The following is a 24875-nucleotide window of genomic DNA, read 5'->3' as shown; positions in this document are numbered from 1 at the left end:
TTAGATCTAATTTCTGTATATCAAAGAGAACAGGTGCCATTTGTCTCTCTGAGCTTGGCCTATTGCACATAACATGATTTGCTCCAGTTCTATCAATTTCCCTGCATCTTCCAGAGGGCTGGGGGAAGGGTACAGAATTTGAGGGGAAAAGGGTGAGAAAGTACAGCAGTGGAGTTCACTGGACACTGGCGAAAGTGAACAACTTGTGGGTAGAGATGGGAGGGAGGGACTAGGAGAGAAAGAGGGGATAGAAGACGCTGTAAGAAAGGAAATACACTCATTACCTGACTTATATAATTTTAACACCCTGTAGATCACTCCTATAATTACAGTGCAGTAATTAATGAAGAAAATAAGTACTGGAGGTGTGGTTTAAGTGACAGCATGCAAATCTTGAACAAAAATGCTAAGCAAGACTAGGACACTACTCTGAGTTCAAGCACCAATACTGGCACACACACAGAAAAAGTGTTACTGAAACTTGAGCTCAAACTTATACTGATTTTAGTGGCAGAACATTCTGGGTGCTTTTGGAGGGGGAGAGGTGTGAATGACTAATTGCACAGTTGTTGAGTATCCCTATATGCAGTGTAAAGTCTGCTCTTGCGGGGTAGAGGCCTGGCATTGCTTGGAACATAGAAACTGCCACAGCAATCTGCTTTTGCAAAGGAACTCAAAATCTTCCTTCTTTCTCCCTTCTCTTTTGTCTTCTGTCTTTTTTTTTTGTCTGTCCCTTCCTATCCTTTCCCTTTTCTTTCTTCTTGCTCCTTTCCATTATCCTTGTCTTTCCCTTGCATTCTTGGCCCCTGTCTTTCATCATTGAGTACAACTCCCTCTCCCAATTTTGTTTTCTTTTCCTCCCTGCTGGCTTTCCTTTTTCCCTCTCCTCTCTGCTATCTCTTTAGCTTGGCTTGGGGGCCAGGGTTCCTCTCCTCAGGCTCCAGTGGTTCATTCCTATTAAGCATGACAGTCTCTCTTATGTCAATTAGAAAGAGGCCGTACTCTCCCTTCCCTCCTCTTGCTGGGGCCTGTCACAGTACACGCATCAAGCACCATCTGTTGCATTTATCCCGGCGACGGGTGAGCATTTTGCCACTCTGGGGAGGCAGAGCTTAGAGGATACCAGGAGGCAATGTAGCTTATTTGGACAACTTGATAGATTGATATCGATAGACCCATTGAGTAGAACTGAAAGTGGTAGGGGGAGAAAAAGTGAGGGATACACAGGATGAAATCAGCCACAGAGAGGTTTGCATAAGCACTGCTCCCACTAAGCCTGTCAGGGCACTTGGCACTTGGCACCAAGACAAGAGCAACCAAACAGATGGTAGGGATGTGCTACAGTCAGGATCTGAAACCTTTGCAAAGCAAGGGAGCAAACCTTCCCTCTCCATGTGTTTCCTCTGCCTTCAGCCCAGCAATCCTAGATCTGGTGAGGAGAAAGGAAATAGGAATAATGGGAAGAGCTGACCTTTGGGGAGTGATGAATGCCAGAAACAAACAAAAAAAAATAGAAGAGGAGGGGGAGAAGTGAAGATAGTGCCAAAGTCAAGATCTCAGCTGCAGCTGGACAAAAATAATAATAAAAGCATACTGGAATGAGTATTTTAGAGAATGCAATGAGGTAATGGTGGAAGTGTATGCAGTGTGGGGACAATTCCCAGAGCGATATGAAACTACTAGGGATAAGAAATAACAGAAAGTAACCATCTCCAAGGGATGAACAGACAGGGATAGAAAAAAAATGGTTTTATTGAATCCTGTGACAATTGAAATTTTGAAAAAGGAGCATGTGCCAGAGGATTCAACAATCAAGTCTCCCAGTCACCATCAGAAATAGGGAACAAAACAGACAAATCAAAAGGGAAGAAATGCTTCCAATCTCCCTTCCTGTTGCCTGGCAGAATATCTCCCTGGACCAAGCCCAGCTCAGGAGCTGTAGGACAAGGACACAGGCAAGGCATTTCATGAGGACATGCCTCCAAGATGGAGCTAGATGGGATCCATCTGGCGTGGAGAGCAGCCTCAGGGTCCAAAGGCAAGGCAGTGAGCACAGATGGGGAATGTGTATCTATGTTGCTTACACCCAGAAGGGGGTTCTTCACTGTGACTGTTACTTCCTCCTTACCACAGCACACAGTTCTCCTTTATGAATGAATGAATGACCAGCATTGGTAAATGACAGATGAACAAGTGAATAAAAGAATGTGAGTTAATGAAGAGACCACCAAGTTTTCATGTCTCACGTTAAGCGTTCCTATCACCTGTAGTCTCTTACCTGCTTCTCCTCACATTGAGGAGGCATCATTCTACAGCTGTATAAAACCAGGCTGGGAATCAAGCTCACCCCCTCTAGCTCCCTCTTCCCTTCTTTACCCTTTCCCATTTCTAACCATGTCTGGGGGGAGGTTTTACCTCCAACTCACATTTGCCCACTTCTCAATCTCGACTACCTCACTACTTCTATCTCTGTTCTCTCCCCTACTCTATCTTCTTTGCCTTCCTCCTCCATGGCTGCCCCAGTCCAGGCCACCATCATCAATCTTATCTTTGAAATTTTTCCTATCTGTCACCTTCCTTCTGGAATGCCTGTCCTGAATGAGTCCTTTTGCTAGAGCAGAAGGTCTCCTTAAGTCAAAATCTAATCATGCCACTCCACAATCTACACCTTTTAGCATGCCTAATCTTTAACAAGGCTTAAAAGGTAAGAGTTAGACTTCCTATTTCCTCTCTTGCATTACCTCATTCATTTTCATTTCATTCATCCTTCACTTTAGTGGCCAACTGCAGCCCTTTCCATACTCCTTCTCCCTCAAAGCTCTTTGTTTAAATTGCTACTTCCCTCTCTCTTCTTCATCTCCCCAGAACCTACCTCTCCCTCACCACCTGACCAAACATATGCTTTATACTTGAGGCCCACTGCTCACTTCCAAGAAACTAATTTCAGGTATTTTCCACCACTAGATCAATCTGTTGAACTAACCTTTCATGTCATCATTAGCTCTCCTTTATAGTACACATCACACTTATGAGTCACTTGTTAGTACATAGGACATGTCTTCGATGTGGAAGCGAGTTGAGGACACGTCTGCTTTCTCACTACTGTACCGTGTTATGGGATGAATGTTTGTTCCTCCACCCCAAATGAGTATGCTGAAACCTTAATTCCCAACATGACAGTGTTTTTGGCTTGTATGGTCTACTATAAGAAATTATTGTTCAGTGGGTAGCTTTAGCAATGATTATCTTATACTGCTGAGGCTGGAAGTCCAAGATGAATGTGTAGACATTGGTAGGTTGCACAGAGGGCCTCTTTCTGCCCTGCAAACATTGCCTTCCAACTTTGTGGTCACATGTCTTTTCCTTACAGGTATACCTGGGAGGCATAAAATTCTCTCTCTCCGTGTCTCTCTCTCTTTCATCTCCCCTTTTCCCTTTTATTTTCTCTCTCTTTTCCCTTTACCTCTCTGTATCTCTTTTTTCTTTTTTTAGGAAATCATTAATCCTATCACATTAGAACCTCAATCCTATGTTCTCACTTAATTACCTACCACAGACCAGATCACTGCATTAAGAAGAAGCACTTCAAAATTTGACTTGTGCATACAGTTTGGTCCATGGTAGACAGTCCTTGGAGCTAAGCAAAGAAGATTCAATGACATGGCATCAGCTCTGACTTGACTGAACTGAGGCATTATAAAAGGAAATGATCTTTCTACTCTCTCTCCACATAGGTATTTAGATATTCCTGTATACCCAAACATGATACCCAACATTTGAGGGTACAGGAAGGAGATGACTCTGTGCAAAGCAGGAAGAGAGAGCCCTCACCAAAACCTTACTTTGCTGGTAGCATGTTCTTGGACTCGAAGCCTTCAGAACTATAAGATAATAAATACTTGTTTAATCCAATCAGTCTATGGTATTTTCCTAGGACTATGAGGTGCTCAGTATATGATGACTTTCCTTTCCCTTTCTTTCTTCCTTCTCTCTCTCTCTTCTGCCCTTTCCCCCCATCCCTCCTTGCCTCCTTCCCACCCATCTCTCTTTCCTCCTTCTTGATAGAGTTTTACTATGTCGCTCAGTCTGACCTACAATTGTATTATTGGTCAATTAATTCTTCTGCTTGGCTCCTCAAATGTGCATACTACCACGCCTGGCTACAAACACTGTTGAATACAAACACTGTTGAATAATTGGAGAGAAGAGTGGATGAGTGAATACTTGCAGGCTATAAGAATCTCTGCCTTTAAAGATTTCAGAATAGTGCTTGTTCTGGACTTTTGACCACGAGCAGCTCTCCTTTTATGATTCTTGTCAAATGACACTACTGTAGGTTTATGAATCAACATGGGCATGACATGGCTCGTAAGAGTCTGTGGAGGTGTCTTGCCAGAGCAGTATCTCTCACAGGCTAGAGCAAGGAGTCTGTGTTTGGAAACTCCTTGTATCACCTTCAAGCAGCCCTAATGAAGATAACTGAGGAGAAGACAGCAGGAGATATGAGTGTGGAATCTGTAATGCTACCACATGGTTCATTTGCATCATCAATTGTCTTTTTCTTAACAATCAAAGATTCCCCCTATGTCCCTGAAGATGGGGTTTCCTACAGACCCTCATTTACAAATCAACCCTTTGGGTGTGACTTACCCTGAAGACACATCTATCTAAATTGATAAGCGTTTCTGGGAGAACAAGAACATCTTGGAAATGGGGAAATGTAGTAGGCAGCAGCATTCTTTGTCCAATCTGGTGAAAGTCTTAAAAGAAAAAAAAGAACTAGGAGTCTTTGGTGCATGCCATTTGCTGGCACTAGACAGTAGGTAGCTGAACCTGAAGGAGGAATTTCCTTGTCTCTGGAGACATAGGTGGAGGGAGGCTTAGTTTGAAGATTTCAAAGCCGGGACTCTCTTTAAGAATTTCTCAGAACAAAGGCACTGGGGCTATTTAGAATTTTCCTTTTTTCTTCCCTTTGGCTTTCCTTCCTTGTCTTTTATGTTGTCTTCTCTTCTTCCTTCTTTTTATTTTCCTTTTCTTTTATCTTCTGCCTTTTTTTTCTCTCTCTCTGCCTTCCTGACATCACTTCCTCCAACCACTGAAACTTTCTACCAATCTTCATTGTGAAACTTCGTAAAGAGGTAGCTACTATGAAAGCATTGGAGGTTATTACTATAAATGTATCATTGGCCTGGGGCCTTGAAATCTGTCACTACCACTTGCTAGCTGAGCAAGTCCAATGGCCTGTTGGGAAGCCTGAGTAAATGAGATCATGACGCTGATCACCACACCCAGAGTTCTGTAGGTACAGTGCACTGAGACAATGAATGACTTTCCCTTCCTGTGTCCTGCTTCAAGCCACCTTGCCTCCAGCCAGCTTCTGTACAGACCTTGGTTCTGCCCTCTATCCCTGCCTCCATTCATTTCTTCTTTACTCTAATGAACCATTGTTTAACGAAACGAGTTCATCTGAACATAGCAGTTTTCTCTTTAAATCTTTTCAGTGCTAACACTTGGCTATCAGGATAAAACCCAGATTCCTAAAGGTGGAGTTTATATGAGGTCCATGTTTCTTCAGCTTTATATCATACAACTGCTCTTTGCATGCTCCACTGCAGTCCCATTGAACTTCTTTCTGCTGCCAGAGAACTATCCTCCTTCTCGTTTCAGATGATCATGCTTGTTTCTCCTGCCAAGGAGACGCTCTTTCCAAGTCTCTCCCACCCTACCCTGGATGGACTTCTTTTGCTCTTGTCTCCTCATTGATAAGCTCTCCATCATTTAGGCATTGTTTCCTCCAGGAATCTAGCCTTGACTTTTTAGATGGACAAGATAAGCCTTCCTCATACTTCTCTAGAATACTGCACTACCTCATCACAGAAGTGTGGTAAAATTGTCTGGTTATCAATTGCTTACAGCATATTTTGTGTCCTATTTTTCATCATCCTCTCTGAAGACCTCAGGGAGGTGCTTGGAATACAGTAGATGCTGAACAAAGCTAACTTTCTATCTATGCTTAGCCTCAAAGCTCGTGGTTCTGTATCTCCAGTGGGACAAGGAGAAAGTTCCAGAGACTCTAGGTAGCCAAAGCCAGTCTTGCAGGGGCTGAAGGTAGGCCAAGTCCTAACCTCAGCCCCATTGCCACCCTGTAGCAGCAGCTGAGGCGACGCAGGAGACCGTGGAGTCCCTGATGCAGAAGTTCAAGGAGAGTTTCCGCGCTAACACCCCCATCGAGATCGGCCAGCTGCAGCCAGCCCCACGTAGCCTGTCTGCAGGGAAGCGGAAGAGGAGGAGCAAGTCTCGAGGTAGGATCTCCTGATGCATCTTCCAGGAAGACAGCAGGATGTTCCGTTGTCACAGTGATGCTGGAAAGACATCTTCACTACTTCTCTTGATCACCGAACTTGGTGGCATTTTTCTCCCCAGTGTGACTCTTGGAGATAACATACTTGTACCCCTGTGTGGAGAGTTAATCTAGCCATGCCTCTTTGTAGGCAAACCAAAGGATGAGAATGGATCCTTCAAAATTTTAACATGATTGAGATGATTAGAGAGAAAATGTGGAAAACTTCTAGCCTCAGGACCTATAAACAGTAGGCACATTGTAAGTTGTAGTTTGGTGTCCTTCTGGGGAGTGTAAGGGATGCAGACCATTCCTCTAGATAGCATGAGACCTTCCTGGCAGGACACAAGGACAGGGACCCCTAGGAAGGGGGAGGGGTTCAATGCCACTCTTCAGGAACTTGAAGAACAGAGTCAACATCATCAAGAGTATGATAACGTAGAACTGCATTCAAATTTCTGTTTTACTGCTAAGTATCTGTATTAGCTAGGCCATAGCGTAGACTTCCCGTCCTGTCTTACAAGGTTGTTCCAATATCATATCACAATGTCCAGAATATAAGAAAAGCAGATCTCTTCCTCCTGCTCTTTCTCCTCATTCCTCTCTCTTTACATTATCAGCAGCAGCAACTGCAGCAGCAACAGGAGTTACCTTTTCCTCCCAACTCTACCTCTGTAACTTCCTATATGGAAAGGGCCCACATGTCCTTGCCCAATTTCCAAACTTTCCCCTTTTTATTAAAGTCCAGCTTTACTGGGTTTGTTCTGCTTTCACGCGTGTTCAGTTTTGTGCCTCCTGTGGTGACTCATCTCTGTCATCCCCTAATCCTACTGGGAGAGCCATAGCTCAAAGCCAGGCCAGGCAAAAAGGCCATGAAACTCCTTCTGTGGTGACATGGGCCTGTCCTTTCAGAAATGCATGAGGCTGATAGGAACATAATTCAAGGTCAGCCTGGTCAAAAGAGATCAGAAGACTCCATCTCAGAGGAAGAAACTGGGGAAAACAGTATGTACCTCTTATGCCAGCTATGATAAAAAGTATAAGAATCATGATGCATGCATGGCCAAAATGAAAACAGGAACCTTTCTCAAAATAACCATTGCAAGAAAAGGCTGAAGGTGTGTTTAAGGAGTAGAATATCTGTCTCATAAACATTAGGGCCTGAGTTAAGCATCAGTATTGTCCCCCAACAAAAGGAAAAAAAATAATGAAATATACAGGCTTACAAACAGGATATCCAAGGCCATATAGAGTTCTAATCTCTTCTATTTCTTCTCCATCCATGTGCTTTGAACTCCATGCTCCTTCTTGTTCCATTGTTCCCTACCTGGAATAATCTTAACTGGCTGTTGTACATGATTTTTTTTGACATTTTACATACTTAATAGTCCACGCAACAAACTAAATCATATATACATCTTCTTTTATTTGATCTTCAAAATAGACCGATGAGGCAAATACAATACTAACTGTTATTTTACAGATGTTCTCAGTGTCAGAAAGAGCTTCCATCGCATACCTAATGGGACCCCCTAGGAAGTAGGAATCAGGGAATACCCACTAGTCTGAATCTCAAACTTTTTAACTTACCCACTGCATACTGCTCTAGTGAAATCCTCTCTGTTCTTCCATGTACTTGAATAATACATTTCAGTGGAGACATTGTTGATACTTACACTCACAATTCATCTGAATGCTTTCAGGTGTTCTTTTACTATGTGTTACATACTAGTTTCATTTTTGTATGAATAAAGTTTTTTAAAATAAAAATTTGTTTCGCATAGCTGGACAAAGTTCTTTAAAGTTAGGCTTAGCTGATTGATTGAATGACCTTTACAATTCCAGGCCTGAATCAGTGCCTAATGCGTGGGAGGGGCTATTCGTAGAGAGGATATGTAAGTCTTAATCCTGGGAAATTCTGAATTCTCTGAAAAAGCAAGAACATTGTATTAAGCAGAGGCCACATATTGAGGCAGTTGGAAAGGATGGAGTTCCTTATTGAGAGTCACTGGAGAAACACCAGTTTCCCTGAAGTCAGAAAGACCTGAATTCTAATCACTGCCCAAGCAGTTCTAACTTGTATGGCTTTGGAAAAGTCATTGGGTCTCTCTGAACCTAGTTCCCATTCTTCCATACTTAAATGTTCAGGTAGCCGGGAACAGGAAGCAAGTAAATGTTCTCTTAGGTGTTTTGTTGGCTGAACATTCAAAGTCACTCATAATTTCACTCAGCCATATCTATCTACCTATAATCTCACAACATTCACCAAGAACTTCCTCCTCAGTACTCCCTGAATTCACACACCATAAATATACTTCAAGTTCAGTAGCCTCTACATCACTACTAATCTAGCATCATTCTTCATTTTGCAGTATTGCATAGTAAACGTTTTTATGCCACTGAATTTTTCAAAAATGTCCATTCAACATGCCATAATTTTCTTAAATAGGCCTCCACTGTGGGTAGATATTTGGGTGGTTTCTCATATTTCATCATGATAAATAATGCTTCTTATGAGTTATTTTTGTTTTGCTTCTTTTTTTCTGCAGAACATTTAAAATTTCCTTTAGAATCTGTTTCACTCCATTGGAACAGAATTTCAGAGTGAGATTACTAATGATCATCTACTAGTTAATATAGGCTATGACTGAAGATGAAATTACTTTAATTTCTAAGTTAGAAAGGGTCTGGAAGAAGGAAGATATGAAGAAGCTCATTTGAATCTCTTCGATCCATATAAAATACATTCTCTCTGTCTTTGTTGCCATTATGAATACAGTCATTTCTTTCCTTCTCTTTGCAACTCTGCCCTCCTTGGGATTTAGTCTCCCCTTTAAACATCCGAATAATCTTCTTAGAAACACAAATTAAATTAAGATCACCCTCCTGCTTAAACTCCTTTGATTGCTTCCCATTCTAGCTAAAATGCAATCCAAACTCTACCCCCCAACTTGCAGACCTAGGAAATCTGGATCTGCCTCCCACTGTCTTCCTGGAAATCACTCAATCTGCATTTCCTTGTGCAGCAGCCAGACTGGTGTTCTTCATGTTTCAAGAACACAACTAACACTTCCCTTCTTTAGAGCTGGAGAGCCTGCTATGCCTTCTCCCTGCCTTGTCTCCTTTTGAACCTTCCTTTTCCCATAACTATTCTCCAAATCCTGTTCTGTCTCTCCATTCTCAGCTCAAGTGTCAGCTTCTCAACACCCATTCCCATGGCTACCCAATCAGAAATTTTTCTCCTTTTGGAAGTGGTTACTATTTGTTATATCCTCCTACTCCTCTTTGTTTCATTGTTTTTTGCATAACTTTTATTGTAGTATTTTAGTCTGTAATTATTTTATCTCTTTTCTGTTTACTATCTTCCTCATCATATATATGCTTTGTAGTTGTAAGTCTAAATGGATAATGTGCTTGCTAACTATTTGCTGATCAAATGAGTGGATTCGTGTCTAAGATCAGTGGAGTGGCTCGTGTTTATCACATTCAAATTGGTGGTATAGTAGGGATCTATGCTAAATCAAGGTAGCACATTATTTGTTCTCACATTCATGTTGCTAGAGCATTACCCCAGTAGCTCTATCACATTGTGATTCTGCTGCCATGTTGGATAAGGGTTTTGCAGGAAGAGAGTAAGGATAGTAGAAGCTATTCTGAACTTCCATGCTGGCTCACCATAGGCCATCAAGATGATCTTGGACATCCAGGTGCCCATGGTTCTTGCCTGTAATCATAGCTACTCAGGGGCTGAGATCCGAGGATCACAGTTTGAAGTCAGCTCATACAAGAAAGGGTGGCAGATTCTTATCACCAATTAACCAGAAAAAAAGCACAATGTGGAGAGATGACTCAGGATGTAGAGTGCCAACAGTGAGAGGAAAAACTAAAAGACAGCACCCAGGCCCTGAGTTCAAGATCAGGTACTAGCATGGGGACAGGGGAAGGGAAAGGGGGAAGCTTACCTTGGACAAAAGAATTTCAATATCAAGAGAAGGTAGTGGAAATTCTCTGCATTCCCTCTTCCTCCTGGAGATTCCTGAATAGCTTTTAGTCTGTTACAGATTGCAGGAAGTCCCACAGTCTAGAAAGTAGGGCTGTTTTTGTTTAGATGAATGTCTGTGATGCCATCTTGTTCACAGACTCTGTTTTTCCCCTGGAACATTTATTAACATCTTGCAAAACAGAAGCATTCTCAGAAACATAATTTCAGGACTACTTCATTACCCTTCACCAGCCATCAAAAATCCCAAATATAATGGTCTGAATCTCCAGTCTTTCATTGTCTCTCCCCTCCCCATGCCACTGAAATGGCTATGAGTCTCCTGGCCCAGAGTATGAGCACCTGGCCTTTCTCTGCTTCATTAGGCTCCACGCCTGGTCTGTTGTGCCCAGTGGTTTCAAGCAGATGGAATGGGTAGCTGAGAACTGGTGTCATGGAATGGAGCACATAGTTAAAACAGCTCCAGTGTGTTTTTGTAGCCATGGCTTCTTCCTGAGAGGCCTGGTGCGTGCAGACGGGCATCATCCTTCATCAGACAGTGGATGGCTAGAGGAGGACTTAATTGCTGCCTTCATGTTTGTGACATGGTTTTATGAGGCAGCTGTTATGTTAGGTAGCCACTCCCCAACGTCCGATAAGCAGTCAACAAGAAGTGATAGCATTCATAGGAAGCTGGGAGGACTTCTGTGACTATGAGAGTTTTCTGAGACCCTACAGGTAAAGATAGTGGTTTTCTTTTTTACTTTTTTATTTTATTTTTCATTATCCTTAAGTAGTTGCGCAGAAGGGCTTTAATTCAATATGTCAGTTGGTGAATTCAAGGTATCTTGATCTATGTCATTTCTTTCATCATTCTCCTCCTCTCTCCCATCCCCTCTATCCCTTCAAGTTACCTAGTTCCATTTTCACATAGGTTCATCAACTATTATGACTGTATTTGCCTCTCTCTCTCTCTCTCTCTCTCTCTCTCTCTCTCTCTCTCTCTCCATTCATCTATCCCTCTCCCCTTCACTTCACCTTTTCCTTCACCCTCTCAAGTGTCAGCTTCCTGGTATTCATTTTCTTAAACTGTAGGTCAGTTTTTCAGAGGAGTGACACCATCAGAATCCTGCCCTGTGTATTTTGTAAATTCTTACACATATGACTCTGTATATGCTTAAATATACACATATGTATATATACATATATATTTACATCTAGCTTTCAGATATGAAAGGAAATAAGAGCTAATTTTTAAGCAGGGTTCTGTATTTGAAATTTACTTTTTCCATTGACTAATTTTTTAATTCTAAGTTCATTTTTATTTGAGCCTATTAATTTCCACCAATTTTATTTTTATTGTAAAGGTGATATATTACAGAGGGGTTGTAGTTACACAAGTCAGGTAGTAAGTACATTGTTTTTGAACAGTGTCCTCTGTTTCCTCATTTTCTCCCAGTTTTTTTCCCTCCTGACCTGTCTCCCACAAGTTGTATAGTTCATTTTCAACACAGTGTCTAGTATCACTGTTGAATTACATCACCCTTTGTCCTACAATTTCTGTGCTTCCTTTCAACTTCTCCAAATCAGATAAACTTACACACAAGAGAAAAGGTACAGAAATCAAAAACAGTGACAAAAGCAGAAAAGTACAAGAAAGAAAAAAAAAACACACCCCAAAAGTAAAATAGAAAGCTTCTAGTTTCCAGTTTGTGGAGTTCATTTAAATGAGCTTAATTTTATATGATCAGATGCACATAGCTATTGAGCCTTTATTCCTAAGAATATCCACTTTTGGTTTCCCTGTGTGAATGTTTAGAGTCCTGTTTAATTTGTCATGTCCAAGTGTAATTTTTTCTTTTTACTACCCATCGTGTTTACTTGTAGATAAGGGAAAAATAAGAGCTATGTATAGCCTCAGTTTGCTCTACTGTAAAATAGAACTAATAATGTCAACTTCAATGTGGGTATGAAATAATACCTAGAGGATGCTTGGCCCAAAGCCTGGTATACTGGCAATATTCAGTAGAGTAGTGAAGATTACCATTGTCCTCAAGGCCCTGACCATTGGGACTTATATCTCACAAATTTATCCCTTATTTTCTGGGCCATGACCTTTCCATTGATTGATGTGTCATTTCCCTTCATCCAGATTCTTGCAATCACCTCATCATCCAGCCTTATCATCCCTAACCTGACAGAATGATTTTTTGATAATGCACTAAATCTGATCATATCACTCCACTGCCTGGAACATTTTCTTTATATGCTGCTACTTACATGAGTGGCTTCCCCAGTTCTTGAAATAAAAGTCAACACCCACCCCTAATGATCAATTGCTCTGCTTAGAAATACAGGAAATACAGCTGTCCTAAATTCAGGTTCTAACTTTAAGAAAATCTGTGCCATTCTAATTCATTGTGAGTATTTGTCTTAGTGCATATCAGTGAATTAATTTAAAATTTGCTTAAGCCATAAGATAAAATTTTTACCCCAAAAAACTATGATTAAACTGATATAAGGAGGTGATAATGGTATCTCCTTCAAAGCATGTCTCTAGGATCCAACAAGATAATGTTTGTTATGGATTTAATACGAAGTCAAAAGATGCACACTGAACAATTGTGCTCTATTAATTTAATATTATTATTCTCTTCACACTTACTCTTCTTATTATATCATTTTAGTACTTGTTCATATCCATTAGGACATATTTTTGCAGTTTTATAAACAATACTCCATAGGATAAAGCAAACACTGCTAATAGGATTGGTATTAGAACTAGGGAAGTGAAAGGGAATATCAAAATCAAGAGACAAAGGATAAAAAGACAAACGATTATACAAGCAATACTTGCAAAACCATTTGGTGTAAACCAACTGAACAACTCATGGGGGAAGAGGGAAAGGAGGAAGGAAGAGGGGGGAATGCGGGAGGAGGTAACAAACAGTACAAGAAATGTATCCAAGGTCTAACATATGAAACTGTAACCTCTGTGTACATCACTTTGACAATAAATAAGAAAAAAAAATTAAGTTATCACTGCTTGCCACACCAGAAATTCCTCCTTGCCTGTACCTGACCCTACCTCTAATAATAGTCAAAGTTACTTTGTTTACATCTTCTAGCACAGAGCCCATTTCTCCCTTCCTCCATTGTCAGTACTGTAGACTGACTATGCACTGGTGGAAAGACATCCCTAGCTGCCAGGTAAAGAATTGCTACTTCCCTTCACATTCTAACTTTGAAGTCTTCTCTGTGAAGAGCTTCCCCAGTCCTGATGACAACTGACTAAGTCATTTTTGTTTCTTGGCACTCACAGTCCCAGGACTATTCTTTGTCATAGTCTTCATGGCAGTCTCTCTTAAATATTTGTAGGCCTATCTGCCAGTGTCTCCAATTCTTATATTTCCATAGTGTAAAGGACTACCTTATGCACTCTGTAACTTTAATGCAAAACAAAAAAAATTGGCTTAGGATAGTAATTGACTGAATACAAGGAAATAAGGATGAATAGAGGGGTGGATGGGTGACTAGATGCATGGATGGATGGATGAATGGATGAATAAATGGATTGCTCAGTAGTTGGGTAAATGGATGGGTAGGTGGATGGGCAGATGGTTGAAAGGAGGGATCTGGAAGACTCACAGGATATAAAAATTAAATTTGTTGTGACATACCATCTATTGAGTGTTTATAGTGTGCTGTAAATACTATACATATCACACATACCATTTCATTAAAAAAAAACAGTTCCCAGTTATCCCCATATAACATATTCATATTCAACAAAGGTGGCAACCTAACTTAGACACCTTAACTGGCTTGTATATGGCTCTACAATCAGTAGATTATGGAGCTTTGAATTCATAGCTCACATTTAAATGATCAGATGACTTGAATTCTACTCTTAGCTGCCCTAAGATCTTTGAGCTGTGAAATTACCTCAATTTACTCTAGTACTAGATGAGAGTACATATAATTTTTCTTGCATTGGCAAGTTTTTCTGTGCTACCAATGCTGCTGTGAGAGAGTTAGGAGCCACAGTGTTCTTAAGGGAGAGACATCAGTTCTCCTGAGTTAATGAAGTCAGGACTATCCCCTTCGGGATCTTTCTGGTGTCAGGGAGTTATTCTAATTTCATTGGGAGCCTCTAAGAGTTATGACAATAGATGTTGTGCCTTTTTTTCCCCCAAAGTAATTCACTCAACCACTTAAGGATTTCATGCAATATAGAGTGAGCCACCCAGATCTCTGTCCATGAGCACCTAACCGTTTATGTAAAGAAATAGAAGACTAGACATACACAATAAAAATAAGTGTATGGAGAGAGTATGAGTTGGGATGGGGTACTTAACAAACTGGAAGAATAATTAACAAAGGTCTCATAGAGGAGGTAATCTCCAAATAATTCATTGATACTTACCAAAGGAAAAGATTGGGAAGACATTGCTTGTTAAAAAAAAAAAATGAAAATGGGATCTGAGAATATAGCCTAGTGGTAGAGTGCTTGCCTCACATACATGAAGCTCTGGGTTCAATTCCTCAGTACCACATATATAGAAAAGGCCAGAAGTGGCCCTGTGGCTCAAGTGGTAGAATGTTAGCCTTGAGCAAAAAGAAGCCAGGGACAGTGCTTAGGCCCTGAGTTCAAGATGTAGGACTGGCAAAAAAAAAATCAAAACCAAAAACAACAACCACAACAACAACAACAAAATAACAAGTAGGAAGCAGACAATAATTTTTGAGACACAGTTATAAAGAAAGAGAGTGAAAGAAAGAGAGAAAGGAAGAAAGGAAGGAAGGAAGGAAGGAAGGAAAGAGAGAGAGAAAGAAAGAAAGAATAAAAGAAAAAAGAAAGAAAAGAGAAAAAAAGAAAGAGGAAGGAAGGAAGGAAGGAAGGAAGGAAGGAAGGAAGGAAATGTGCAAATACATTTAGGGGAAAAAGTATGCAAGGCATTGTGGGAATATTTGATGGAGGATGTGAACCAGGCAGATGTGGGTGAGATAAAAAGATCTCCAATCCCACACCAGAACCAGGTATTTGCTTCCATGCTTCCCAACTATGGACATATGCTGTGGAGGTCAGACAAATGCTGGCTGTGTTATTCTTCTTTGTGGATAAGCTCCAGGGTATTCTTTTATTCTGAGACATTGTCCTTAGGATGCAGGCTTATGTTCATATGTTTCTCTTCTTTTTATTAGTAAGTGGCTATAAATTATTCACTTACTTAGAAGAAAATAGTCAGAAACATTAATGACTTTAAATTAGTTGCCTTAATGGGTTGTTGCTCTGCTTAAATATTGAACAGGCAGTCCCAGGATCTATCTTCATTCCTTTAGTCCCCATCTCAATTCCCCTGATCTTTTAGACCTAGTATCAAGCTTCCTTTCCTGTCAGGGAACCTTGTAGGGGGCTCAAGAAAAACAGCAAACAAGTTATTAAATCTTGGAGAAGTCATGTAATGTCTTTGATCTGTGAAAAAAAAATGTAGAAGAGACTCAATGGAGAAAGGACTCCCCTATGATAAAGGAAGTTTGACTCTTCATGAAGGTGTACATGAAAAAATACAACTTGAACCATCAGAAGTTAAATGGCCATAGAAAGGGGAATAGATGGACCCCAATTCCCTGAGATTCACCTTCCATCTGTGGTGATAGATCCTTTCCTTTCTCCACCTCTGTGCCATTTCTCCAGCTTGAGTTTGCTCTCCTTCTCTATTACCTATACGGGGATCCTCCTCCTCCTACAAAACAAAAGCTGAAATCCATTTTCTCTAAGAAATGCTGTGATCTTTTTTTCCAAGTGAAAGTCATGCCCACTTCTCTCAAGCATTGAGAGTCCCTTTCCTGTCTTCCTTGAGCTATTTGTCATTTGTTAGATTCTATTAATGATGTATGGCTATTTCTTATCTTCTCCCCTCCCCCCAGTTAACCTACTCAAGTGTGTAACTGTTTCCAGTGACTATTGTAATTTCTGACAAATAACAGAAGCTTAATTAATGTGTGATAAATTAATCTATGGTTAATAAAACTGATTTCAGGTCCTTGGAGAAGACCGTCTGCTCTCTGGACCTTAGTGTCTCCGTCTTAGAGGTTCTGTGGCTTTGTGACAGCATACTCAGTTACTGGAGTCAGCACAATGTGGACTCATATCCCAGCTCTGCCCCTGACTTTTGGAAACCACTTATGTGTTAAATCTCCATTACCTAATGCACAAGTCACACAATCTTATGATCATTCTCATAGGGAGGTTGAGAGGATTAGAGTTAATATATGTAAAGTGCTTAACAAGCTGTACCACACATAGTGAGTACCTAATAAATCTTTGTTGTTGTTAATTCAGAAAGCAAAGGTGATGAGCTACATAATTTCCACAAATCTCCTCCAATTTGAGTCATCTCTGATTGTAAATATGACTGGGCAATATTGTTATCAAATGAAAAAGTTCCCAAAAGCCTGGATTGAACCCTATTCCTGCTTGAGGTGCAATGGATCTTTAGGAAAACAGCTTAATCTCCTCAGGATTCCATCTCTAGCACCTGGGGCTGTGATCATATCTGCCATTCCCTTTTATCAAGGATGTTGTGAGCGTGTGATAAGGATGCTTATGGAAATGCTTCTTTCAAAGAAGCATGCTACAGATTGCATCCTGGTTCTACCTCAGCGCCCCGAAACCTTCAAAGAGAAGAAATGCCAAGTATCTTTGATCTTGGAGGTTTTTTTCTGCAAGCTTTTCCTCTCTTGACCACACTGCCTTCCTTCCCAAATGAGTCGTCAGAAACAGAACCACTACCAAGCCAGTGATTTCCCCACGTTGTGTTAGAATGAAGCATTGAGAAAGATCATCTGAAACCAGAGCACACAGCTGCTTCCATATATCTTCCCTGATGTGTATCTTTCAGCGACGTTTGCCTTCCTGACAGTGTATGTCTCCTCTAGGCAGTTTTTATTGTCCATCTGAAATATGCCAGGGAGCTCTCAGTCAATTCTGTCTGGCCTGACAAATGAAAAGAGAACTACAATTGGCTTCAGCAGAAAGGTCTAGACCTGGTCCTGGTGAAAGGTGAAGACATAACTCTAGGGTATTTCTTTCATTAAAATGATACAATATTATGTCAGATAGCATTGCTGTATAATAGAGTTGTACAAAAATAGAAACTTGGTGGCTTAAGCCAGCAGCCATTTGTTTAGCTCTTGATTCGAGGCAATTATTTGAGTTTGCTTTAGTTGGACAGTTATCTTTCAGGTGGGCAGGCATAGCTGACCCGTGAGCATCCTGCTATCCTGGGCTGCTTCACATGCCGGGGAACTGGTTCTGTGAAGTGGTCCTCAGAGTGATCTGATCCAACCCGATTAAAAATGTGGAAAATGATGGGAGACTTATCACTGCTGCACAGAGGAATCGGCAGACCCAGGAATGTATTTCGAGTCCCCTACTTGCAAATTTATCCTCGTTATGTGCCATCTGAATATGTCAAATCCTGTGGGCCTACTCTAGGACTGAATATGTAAAATCGTGTATGACCTGACTGGCTGCTGGTGACTTTCGATTAATACACATGATCAGGAATGAGCAACTCCTACTCTTTTGTAATTCAACTGTAATCAAGTGGGTAAATTGTGAAGATATCATAGAGAGAAGCTTTAGAATTTTCATGTATTTGTAAGAGAGACAGGATTCAACATTCTGAGGTTAGGGCATAAAGTGCCTAAGACATTAGCAGTTGTCATGCTGTGTTCCTAATAGGTGCTTGGGGACTGGGTATAGGAAAGTGATTACTGAGTACATAGGGCTCTTCTATCAAGCTCCAATTATTCTGTGTGTGTGTGCGTGTGCATGCACACGTGCGTGTGTGTCTACACATGTAGTAATGACCAGAAAAAAAAAAAAAAACCTCTTCCAATATGGCACACAGTGAAAAGCAGTAGAGTCAACATCCAGTAGCATGTTACACAGAAGCCATAGGTCTTTCTTTCTCCCGTTCCATTCACACACAGATGTATACAAAATGTACAAAGTAAGTCTTTTTGTAAGTGCCAGTACATCTCAAAAAGGAAGAAACATGTTCAGAGGCCCAGGGGTCAGAAAAGGAATCTCCTCAGGTAGAAGGAGGATGTTGGTGTAAGAGATCCCAAAGCCAGGCTGTGAGAGTAGAAGGTGATGTCACGGTGACTACAGGTAGAGGATGGAGTGGTGTGGATAAAGGTAAAGAGAAACTATAAGCTAGGGAAAAGTGAAAGATGAGATGATAAGTGTAATCCCCCAAAGCCACAGAAAGCATAGTAAGAACAGTTTTCTTCTGAAAATGTAGGCCTGGTGGTAGTGGCTCATGCCTATAACGCTAGCTACTCAGGAGGCTGTGAGCCAAGAACTGTGATTAGAAGCCATCCCAGAAAGGAACATTCATGAGACTCTTACCTTCAATTTACCAGCAAAAAGCTGGAAGTAGAGGTGTGGCTCAAGTACTAGAGTGCCAATCTTAATTGAATAAGCTGAGAGAAGGAAAGTCTCAGAAATTCAATCCACAGAACCAGCCCCAAAATATATAAATCAATCAATAAATAAAGTAATTTAAGTAAAAGACAGAGTATGAAAATCCAGCTGTATTCTGCCTACAAAGTATCTCCTCAAAACATAAAGATATAGGTTTAACAGTGAAAGGTAAGGAAAAGTAAATATTAGAGAAATACCAATCAAATGAAGGCTTACAAATAAATATACATATGTAAAAAATAAATTTTACAGTAACAAAAGCCAAAAACAATAATCCTTATGAAGATAGTCATGAATTAATCATAAAAGCTTATTTACATACAATAACAATACAGCATTAAAATTAAAGGAAATAAATATAGTGACATATTAGTACCTACTCAAATTGAAGAATATAGAAATATTTTTATTAAATCAAATAAATAAAATAATAGCAATAACAAAAATACCATTACAAAGATAATCAGATGCATGCATATATATATGTATATATATATAAAATTCATGGATTCAAAGTTTAAAGAGTTTTGTTTCCTCAGATGTGAGAAAATCTCCTTATACACATTGATATAATGTGAACTTGATCTTCTGAGTTATGCTTCAATTTCCTGTAATTTTTTATTTTGATTATTTCTAATGCTTATTGTATAGTGCTGGGCTCGGGTAGCCTCCCCTGTCGTGGAGGGTCAGGCTCTACTTCACTCTAATCGCTCCCTTTCTCACCCTCTCCCCTGGTCACCTGACCCGCAGGTAAGGCCAGAGTGGAGTGGGGGGCTCAGGAAAGACCTCAGGTGCACGCAGCCATATGAGATCGCTTTACCTCCCTCCTTACCTGTGAAGAAAGCCAGGCGTACGTGGATCTCAGAGATGCTTCAAGAGCAAATCTGATTTAATAAGGGAGTGGCTAGCAGCTGATATAGTAGAGGGCGACAAGAGATGGGGTCATCGACCAGAGAGCTGGTGATGGGCTGGTGAGCTTGTCATAGGACCCCCCTCATTAGCTAATGTCACTTGGATAGCACCACCCCAGGGGGAAAGCCTGCGAGACTGGGGGACACATGGGCTGGTGAAAAAATTGTGGGGCTGGTTTTAAAGCCAGTTCTTCTGGTTCCGGACCCAGAGAATTGTGGCCTGCTTCCGCATTCCCCTAGGGCTGGGGAAGGGCTGCGCCTCAGGAGCGCTCTCCTTTGCCCTTCCCCCTCAAGGCCAAAGCTGAACCCCAACAGTATAGTTTAATTTTTATCCATTAAGGCTATTTACTCCAAATTAGCAGTGAAGTAGGGCACAAGCTTTGCTTTAGTTTAGTTTTAGGTGGGAATTTTTAGAGTGAAGAAGGTATAGGAGGTTTATGGTAAAAAAAAAAAAAAACCTCTTCCAGAAAAAAGAGTATTAAGGCAAGATTGTGGTATTTCATTTCAATCCTTATTTTTCTCAATTTTCTACTACAAGCCAGGGAGCCATCCATTCCTCCAGGACACCATTTTCCTTTTTGGTAAGAGAGAGGCTTCAGTTCAGAACCGGTAGTCTGCTTAGGAAGATTTGCAGAGCACAGCTAAATCACTTGACCTCCTCCTCTATCTGTGTCTGCCAAAGACAATGACCTAGAAGGGTTGTGTGATGTCATTCACAGGATTGTTGAGGGAATAGTTGGAACCTGTTCATAGATTGTATGATCTTTTAACAAAGAAGGATGGAGGGAAGGAAGAAATGAAGAAAGAAGAGAGAGGGAGGAAGGTACAATTTTGAAAACTGAAGAGACTAACATCCTGGAATCTCTGAGAGACTGTATCCACATTTGTAAGAAGACAAACTTCTGTGGTCCAGCACTCCTTTACAAGTCATAATATAAGCAATCATGTCTGTAATAGCTTCCTCCTGGGACTGCTCTATCTTATTCCCATGTCCTAGATTCCAGCTTCTCCTGTCAGGTTTGTCTGAATTGATGTCCCTGCCCTGGATCTCTAATTGGACTTGCATTCATTCTTTCATCTGAGTACCTACCACGTAGGAGGCACTGTACTACATCCTGGAACTGCAACAGAAAGCCAGACATATAAGTCTCCACCCTTAATAGGGCTCAAGTTATGGATGAGGAAGCCAGAAATCAATCAATCACTGGAACATTCAGGTACAATGATTATAAATTAGTGTAAGCTCATTGGAGTAAATGACCATAGGTCTTTAATCTACCAGTGCACCAGTGAACCTCTCATGCTTCTTGCTCCTTTGTTAGGTGAGGTTGGAAACCATCCCTATTTTCAGAAGAGGTGAATTTATAGGAGGAATGAACCCTGAAGCTAGTTGGGTGAATTGTCATCATTCTGCTTTCTACCTGAGGAGAGAGAGCAGATAGGAAACAACCACAGCCCTTGGTCACTGATGCTGTACCACTTCTGGGTGCTTTTATAGTAGTTCCAGAATAATATCTTCCAACACTGACTTAGTAGAAGAATATACTGTTCAAAGACATGAAGTAAGTTACTCAGTCTGGCCCAATGAGTTGGGATGTAGACTTGGATCTATGTCCAATGCCTCTGTCCTTTCTTCTGCATGTTGGCTGCACTTGTGTGACTGTCTCCAATACTTGTGCCCCCAATCACCTCTGTGGGGCCTTTGAACATGCACAATGAGAAGAGCTTGCACTAAAATTTAGCACACATGCAATTAGCAACCAAAAAAGAGCTCTTTATTGAAAAACCCTAATTACTCTGGCAGAACTTTTATTCAATGTCTTGCCTAATTATTATTAAGAATATACCATCTGTGTAAATTAGATTTTCATGATTTTTTTTATTATAAACTTTTGTGCAGTTTAACTTTAACAAAGAAACCACAAACCTTTAATCTCATTCCATGATAGAAAATGTTGGTTTGATATACAAGATCTAATTGTTCCCACCACGTGTTAGAAATCCAAATGTAGCTAAAACATTAAGGTTAAATGATGATATCAGAACTTACCGAGTTTGCATTTTATATCCAATTGAAAACACAAACCCCTCGCCTCATTAATCCTTTGCAATCCAATTCCTCGCCCCCCCCTAAATGAAATGATCCTTTTGGGACCCATTTGTATCCTTTTAACAGCCGCCTGACAGTTCTGCTGATGGAGTTTATATCCAACTTTGTTACTGGATAGTGACAACTTGCCCTGACGGATATGTGTACATAATTATTCTCTTGCAGTTAGATTTAATTAATGCTTACCCTCATCATGATCTTGCAGCTAGCAGGCTTTCTCTGCAGGAGCGGTTAATGGCAAAAGGATTTCCTTTTTAGCCAACAGAGACTCCAAATGGCTTTGTAAACCGTTTTTTTTTTTTTTTTTTAAGATGGAGGAAATAATTTCAGAATGCTGAATGTTAAACTTGTTACTTCTTCAATTCTTCATGTTAATGGCTTGTGAACCATTTGAGCTACATATTGGCTGATTGACCACAGGTATTGCAAACATGAACATCTCTGACAGCCCCCCCAGGGAAGATACACACACACACACACGTATATATTTATTAATACCATGGCACCCTTCTTTCATTTTGCTTTGTCTCTACTTAAAATACATATATAAGTTTATTTTTTCTGTAGTGTTTTTTTTTTTTTTTAATTTTTGGGTCAATCATGGGGCTTGAATTCTGGGCCTGGGCACTGTCCCTGAGTTCTTCAGCACAAAGCTTGTGTCCTACCACTTGAGCCACAGCAGCACTTCCGGCTTTCTGGTGGTTAACTGGAGATAAGAGTCTCACAGACTTTCCTACTCCAGCTAGCTTTGAACTGTAGTCCTCAGATCTCATCCTCCTGAGTAACTCCTGAGTAAATATAAGTATTTTTCTAACCATGTTCCCCAAGTCACTCAGAGATTTAGATGATGGAGAAGGGAGAGTGTAAAGATAAGAAGAGATTATTAGGAAGTTCATAATAAGGAAAAGGAATATGTACTTGCAAAACTCCATTAGATGGGGAAACTTTACAAATAATCTATCCCAATCTATGCCTATAAAATATTAATATGCCATTTGCTTCTTATTACCATAATGGTTATGTCTTGTGTTTGCAGAGTGCTTAACAATTTACAACAAATTTCCATATCCATTATCTTAGGTAATCTTTGCAATAACCCTGTAAGGTAGGCAGAGGAGCATTCACAGATAAGTAGATTGAAGCTCAGAGACATAGAGTCATTTGCCCACAGTGGCACAGCTGGACAATAAAAGAATGTGACATTGAGCACACAGTTTCTAAAGCCAAATCCAATTCTATTTGCAGCTGTATATCATGCCATCCCCCTCTTTATGCTTGAAAATGTGTACCAGGGAGGTTTATATGATAGCTCAAATAGCAGTCTCTCCTGACATTCATCTGTCTTGCTAAAACATCAGTAGATTTTCAACTAAGAAATAACCTTCTGCACTGTGAGTCAGGATACCACTTTTTTTTAGTGTTCATATACAATATCAACAATCATTATTATTAATAGTTATGGAAGATTTCATCTAGCAAGATCCCACAGGACCCTAGTAAAATGTGACCAACATTTAGGGGTAGAATACTCTTTTTTTTCCCTGTTATATTGACCAATTGCTTAAGATCTTAACCTACACTTCAAACAGGCCTGATAACAAATATCAAGTAAATGGAGAATGCAGAGTGGAAGGTAGATTTGTAGTGGCCATCCCATAATCCAAATGGAAACAACAACAAAACGGGATGGGAAGCAATTTCTCCACCATGAGTTAGTGGCAGATCTTGGCCTCCAGCTCAGTGCTCTACCGACTGCTCATTTGGGGCTTTTGTCCTTGTATCTACAAACAGAATCAATAGCCCTCTGTAAAAGAATCATGGATTTTTTTTCTCATTGCTACTAGATGGTCATAACTTAAATATAAACTGCTGGGTTAAAGAGGGTTCTTTGTGTAGACCTGATCCTAGATTTGTTATTTCTATTTTAAGATGGTGTTTATTAGAATTAGGAAATTCAAAGGGAATACCAAAATTGAGAGACAAAGGGTAAAATAAGAGAAACAACAACAAAAGCAATACTTGCAAAACTGTTTGGTGTAAGTGAACTGAACACCTCAGGAGGGAAAGGGGGAGGGGGGAGTGGGGTATGAGGGACAAGGTAACAAACAGTACAAGACATGTATCCAATGCCTAACGTATGAAACTGTAACCTCTCTGTACATCAGTTTTATAATAAAAACTTAAAAAAATAATAAAAAAAATAAAGTGGAAAAAAAAGATGGTGTTCACATTCTGATAGTAATATCATGGCTACACAGTGTTGTGATAAGATTTGGCAGCATACCAAGAATATTCCCTTTCTCCCCACCCCAAGTGCCTGGCTATCTAGTCTGAATGGTCTGTGACTTTACACCAAAGCTTGGATGTCTACAATGAGACAATGAGCATATCCTCACTTACCACTAAGTCCATACAGTACCTATTATGACCAGTAACTCCCACCACAGGCTGCGCTGGGTCCCATAGTTCTCAGGGTAGCGTTGTTTGCTCTGGAGCTTGAGCACTGTAAATTTTATTCCTTCAGTGCGATCTATTCCAAGCTGGCATCCTTCAACACTTCTTGGAAAATGGATCAGAACAGAATTAATAATTGAATAATTTGTTGCCTTCAGAATCCAAAGAAACTAATCAGAAATTACTTTTTTCTCCTAGAAATAGGATGAGACAATTCTTTCTTATTTTGATAGCATACCACAGACACTACTCTAAACGCTTTAGAGATGTGATGGGCCTCCAAATCTATATGATTTATCTTGCACTTTCAAAAACATGTACTTTACCTTTCTTCTTTATCTGTACCAGAGAAAAAGATGTACCACCATCTTGGACCATTGTGATATTCTGTGAAATGTCTTATGTCCTTCCAGACTGTGCCAGGAGAGAGGTTGAATAGTTAACCTCTCCAGTAAAAGACTAGATATAAAGTTGCCTCCTTACCCCATATGAATGAAAACACTGGCAATCCTCCTTCCAGACAAGATAAATGGGTCTCCTAGATCAATGGACAAAGATAGCCTGTATTCCAAGCATGTATTCAT

The 24875-nt window shown here is 40.3% G+C and overlaps 1 protein-coding gene across 3 annotated transcripts in view; it reads left to right on the top strand.

Moving 5' to 3' along the window:
- The window catches only part of Astn2 (astrotactin 2), an 861877-nt gene that overhangs the window by 247334 nt on the left and 589668 nt on the right, over nucleotides 1-24875 (top strand). For 2 of the 3 annotated variants that reach the window (XM_048340540.1, XM_048340532.1), the window contains exon 4: nucleotides 6150-6302. The exons of the other annotated variant lie outside the window; for it this stretch is intronic. In XM_048340540.1, coding sequence (XP_048196497.1) covers nucleotides 6150-6302 — 153 coding nt within the window. The remainder of the gene's footprint in view (nucleotides 1-6149; nucleotides 6303-24875) is intronic. 3 annotated transcript variants of the gene reach the window in all.

This window comes from Perognathus longimembris, chromosome 1 (genome assembly GCF_023159225.1).
Source record: "Perognathus longimembris pacificus isolate PPM17 chromosome 1, ASM2315922v1, whole genome shotgun sequence".
Taxonomy (NCBI): domain Eukaryota; kingdom Metazoa; phylum Chordata; class Mammalia; order Rodentia; family Heteromyidae; genus Perognathus; species Perognathus longimembris.
Note: the sequence above shows the minus strand (reverse complement) of the source record. Positions and strands in the feature narration are given on the sequence as shown.